At 41.7% G+C, this 4,899-nt stretch overlaps 2 protein-coding genes across 2 annotated transcripts; one reads left to right on the top strand and one right to left on the bottom strand.

Moving 5' to 3' along the window:
- Positions 1-830, bottom strand: SS1G_10420 (hypothetical protein; the record flags this gene model as incomplete). The annotated part of the gene is made up of 4 exons (XM_001588822.1): positions 1-19; positions 76-379; positions 436-559; positions 618-830. The coding sequence occupies 4 exons, from the start codon at positions 828-830 to the stop codon at positions 1-3; spliced, it is 660 nt and encodes a 219-aa protein (XP_001588872.1).
- A 257-nt stretch (positions 831-1,087) lies between these two features.
- Positions 1,088-1,837, top strand: SS1G_10419 (hypothetical protein; the record flags this gene model as incomplete). Its single annotated transcript, XM_001588821.1, has 3 exons — positions 1,088-1,097; positions 1,235-1,336; positions 1,404-1,837. The coding sequence occupies 3 exons, from the start codon at positions 1,088-1,090 to the stop codon at positions 1,835-1,837; spliced, it is 546 nt and encodes a 181-aa protein (XP_001588871.1).
- Positions 1,838-4,899: the final 3,062 nt, after the last annotated feature.

The following is a 4,899-nucleotide window of genomic DNA, read 5'->3' as shown; positions in this document are numbered from 1 at the left end:
TTAAATAAGATGCTTTGATCTATTCCCCATAAGTTAGCATTAAGTACCCTCTTCTTAACGATTTCAAAAACATACCTGAAGTACGCCCTCAAATATATCACCTGCCAAGCCCCCAATGAGACCAACATTCCCATAGTTCCAAACGCAAACCATTTAACTCTGTTATTTGTACTCTCATTTGTATCTCTCAACTTTTGTTCTCTTTGCCTAAGGTAATCCATTTCCGCAACAATTTCCGCGACCATTTCTTCGATGCGCCGTAATTCAGTCTCGACTGGCTTAAGTTTCTCTGTAGCTTGAACAGCAGACCAATCTTTGGCATCAGCTCCAATATCAATATCGAGTTCAACGTGGCGGCGAGGGTTGTGAATACGGCTTGCTAGATGTGAGTTAGTACTAGCTAGAATGAAAATGAAGGGAGAGAGGGCAACGAACTGGCTGTAAAATAATTATAGAAGCATACGTCGAATGATGCATCGGCGTGAGATGTGAAGGCCATTCTCTTCTCGCCTACAATGTCCTTTGGTTTCCCATACTCATTTCCGACAGCATCTTTAATCTATAGTTCACATCAGCATGCATCCTAACTTCCTTCAAGCAATCCAGACAAAACATACATGCATATCGACTTGCATACCATCCCCCTTGTGACCATCAATTGTAGCCGTAACTACCACCAAAGTATCTTTCGCCACGAAATTCCTAATACATCTCTCTCCCTTCTTGTCCCCTTTGTGATAGGCATCGATATCGAATTTCAGTGCTTCCGCAACAGCTAGTACTAAAAAGAAACTGCAAAGCGTTTGCAGAAACGACCTTGTGTAAGCCATGATATGCAGGAACCGAATTGATGGTGTGGATAACAAGGAGCTTCGGAAAATATGTGTAGATGTAGCTCTCGAAACTTAAGAACCAGATCGCGGCAACCCAAATATTTAGACGACGTGTAAGGTTTGGGGTACAGGGATGAGTTGAATTGGGGATCACGTGCAGATGAAGCTTAAACTTCTAGATTTACATTCGGGGATTTTTGAGCTTCAATTTCAACGACAATTTCAACAGATCGAGATATCTTATTACTGCAAATATGCCAAAATGTAAGTTTTTAATTTGTCGCGACTCTGGAATATATGCTAACTATTTTCACAGTCTTCTGTAAGTACAAAATCAACGCGTCGCGATAGATGCGACATTCGAGCTTCAATGCGAACAGCTTGCTAACGCACCTTCAAAGGTGATTACTGTGATGTCTACCTGACTCATGACTCAATGAGTGTGCGCAAAGCTCATAACAGTGGACGTAATCATTTGCGCAATGTCGTCGATTATTATCAACGTATGTTTTTCTTGCCCAATATTCCATATTCAAACTATCAACAAACTAACCCGTCACCCAACTCCAGAAATCGGCCACGAAAAAGCCCAATCCGTAATCGATTCTATAACATCCTCCTACGCCGCCGAAGGTCAATCCTCTTCGAACCCTATGCTCCACAACCCTGCAGCTGCAACACCCTTCCCACCGTTTCCCCCAGCCAACTTTCCCGGAGGCGTTCCTCCACCTTTTCCTCCAGCTTCCGGTCCAGGTGGTATGCCATTCCCTCCACCAGGCGCAAGAGGTTTTCCTATGCCTCCTCTACCTGGACAACCTGGTGCGCCACCTATGCCACCCTTCCCGGGTATGCCTGCTGGAATGCCATTTCCTCCTCCTGGCGGCTTACCACCTAATTTCCAATTTCCAATTCCTCCACCAGGAGGTTTTCCAGGAATGCCGCCTCCCGGACAAGGATTCCCTGGTATGCCTCCACCAGGGGGAAATCATGATGAGAGGAGATAGTGGGATAATGGTATAGAAGGAGAGAATTGAGGATGGAAGATGATATGGACTTTGGCGTTCAGGGCTGAATTACTGGCACGTACCTTCTGAGGGTATATATCTATGGATAAACAATTCCTGTTCAAGGGATGGTAGAAGGATAACATGGACTAGATTGATGTGTTGCTAGATGGTATTCTGGTAGTGTTATCAAAGCTATTGATACAATGCAAATTGTTGAACAGCGTAGCTCTGTGGAAAAATACTGGAGTTAGGAGAAATTGTACTATTATGGTTACAAGTATATCAAATCAAGGAAACAAGCGAGAGAATAGAACTTTTTCACAATAAGAATGTCTAGTTGATATCTATCTTTTTCGGTTTTCTTATGAATGAGAGTGAAGAAGTCATAGTCGTTTGAAAATTTCACATGATATATCTAGGTACCGAATGTCATCATCAATCTATATTTCACACACATCAAACAAGCAGTAGATAAGTTTATATAAACACGAGATTATGACGCAATTGCCATGAACTGCTTAGAAACCAGGGTTCAATTGTTCCGTAGAATTCTACAAAGATCGATAATTCCAAAAGGATTACACACATTAGCTATAGGTACCTAGGTATCTATATAAGCCAATCTCGAGTATTAGCCGCTTGATGTTACGAGGTTTGCCGTCTAGATCACGTGGAAGTGCTCCAGGCTCTCGAGGTGGTTTATAACTAGGCGTCAAGCAGGGACTTAAGTAATGACAATAATGATATGCAATTCGTAACTAATAGTAGAGTATACTAAATGATTGATCTTGAGCACGAAGCTCTACACAAAGGAAACCATCCTGATTATATAGACCTTCGTCCTCCATTGGATCTCTTGGGTCCTGAGAGTTTGTGGACCTTCGATTCGTATGGACCTACGATTCGTATGGACCTACGATTCGTATCCCTGAATATGCAGGGTCCATCACGTGACTTGGATCAGACTATATGTCTGTGCTTGCTGAAGGTGGGGAGACTCTACGAACCGATTACCATACAAAATTGTATGCGAATCGGTTTGCTTTTCCACGGGGTCTAAGCTCATATGGACAGGTTGACTGTTACTACGTAACACTTGAGGGCAGATCAAGGTATTCGGTTTATATAAACTTTTGAATCGTATTAGAGGTTATAGTTATATTAATCTAGGTACTTTTATTAGAGATACTGGTGTTAGATAGTGAATATTTATAGAAATATATATTTTTTAATGTTACGAGGTTTGCCGTCTAGATCACGTGGAAGTGCTCTAGACTCTCGAGGTGGTTTATAACTAGGCGTCAAGCAGGGACTTAAAGTAATGATAATGATGATATGCAATTCGTAATTAATAGTAGAGTATACTAAATGATTGATCTTGAGTATGAAGCTCTATACAAAGGAAATCCATCTAGATTATATAGACCTTTGTGCCGATGGTTACTTAGTAGGAGCAATGCGGTTCAGTACTGAGCTCACTGATCCTTGCTGAGCCAATCACGTGATATTGATTGCACGTGAGAGTTTCCTGTTACTCGGCGTAACATTTAATATAAAAGTGATAAATTATTTTATTTTATTATTTATCTTACCCGTCTCATCTCTTTTTCTTTTTTTTATTAAAGAGATATAAATAATATAAAATAATTTTATATAATAAAGCGAGTTCGAGTGTCACACTCAAGAATACTGGGTAAAGTATCTTGTATTAGAAAATACTAAGCTAAGGAGAAAAGAAGAAGGAAAACAAGAGTAGAGATGATGATGATATTTTTATCGTCATAGGCCGCAGGCCTCACGTGCTTGCACGTGCTACCTGTTGCCATACATTCCAGATTTGGACAAATGACGCCCAGGGGAGACCCCCGGGTTGTTATCTAGCTAAGCTAGTGGAGTTAAGTACAAGTACTAGGGCAGGGTTTACATGATTGCCTTCGTAAAGAGAGTATATCTCAATTGAATGATAAAGTCTAGTTTTTTCCACTAGCCCGGGTCCCTGATCCCGCGGTGTCTCAGTTCCAATACCAAATTGTAGATTTGTGCCACAATCCAATTCCTTCAATCCTTCAATCAAATTCCTCCCCTTAACCCCTAATCCAGAAACAGCCTAGCTCAGTAAGGGAACGCGGATAGTGAGCGAGTAGTCTTCACGTCTCGACGTCCGGATTAAGTCTGATATCGGGAACATAATGACGAATTAAATCGATCGAAAAATGTGGCGAAGGGTTAAAGTGCGAAGTGAGAAAGAGGCATGTTGAAACGTTCTATCTAACCACTCCGCTACAACAACCTGTTGGAGGATTTGTCTAACAAGAGTAGAGAGTTTTCCTGTGATTAAATACAAACGGGGCATGCCACGTGACCCGGAGGTGTGAGGCGTCACATCGAGGTGTTTCGGCCGCTATATTCAGCGAGCTTCGTCGCTGTTTTACTGTTACGACGGCTTGTTACGACGGCTTCGGATCTCGTATCATGTGACCAATTATGTAATCACATGGTCCCTTCGATCCCCTCGGTCTCTTGATCGAAGGGACCGAGGGGACCAAGGGGACGATTAGCATGAAGGTCTATATAACCAAGATGGATTTCCTTTGTATAGAGCTTCGTGCTCAAGATCAATCATTTAGTATATCCTACTATTAGTTACGAATTGCATATCATTATTGTCATTACTTAAGTCCCTGCTTGACGCCTAGTTATAAACCATCTCGAGAGCCTAGAGCACTTCCACGTGATCTAGACGGCAAACCTCGTAACATTTACGCAGCCTCAGCACGCGCTAACGACATCGTTCACATACATCAGCGCGAACTCTACCCCACCAAAATTCATGGCCCTCATCTATCCCTTCCTGTTTCCCGTTTCCAACATCACCATTCTAAGTAAGAGAGAGCCAAAAATGGCTGTACTCAAGTTATTTAAACTATGGCCTTCCCATCTCTCTTTTTCTCAATACCTTTTCATCATCTTATCTAGCAATATACCTTCTTCATTCATATTCGAATATTTTTCAATTTACCTTTTTCCTCTCCCTTTCAAATCTTCTTCAACTATTGATT

Source organism: Sclerotinia sclerotiorum, genomic scaffold (genome assembly GCF_000146945.2).
Source record: "Sclerotinia sclerotiorum 1980 UF-70 scaffold_15 genomic scaffold, whole genome shotgun sequence".
Taxonomy (NCBI): Eukaryota; Fungi; Ascomycota; class Leotiomycetes; order Helotiales; family Sclerotiniaceae; genus Sclerotinia; species Sclerotinia sclerotiorum.
This window is presented reverse-complemented; position numbering and strand designations above follow the sequence as displayed.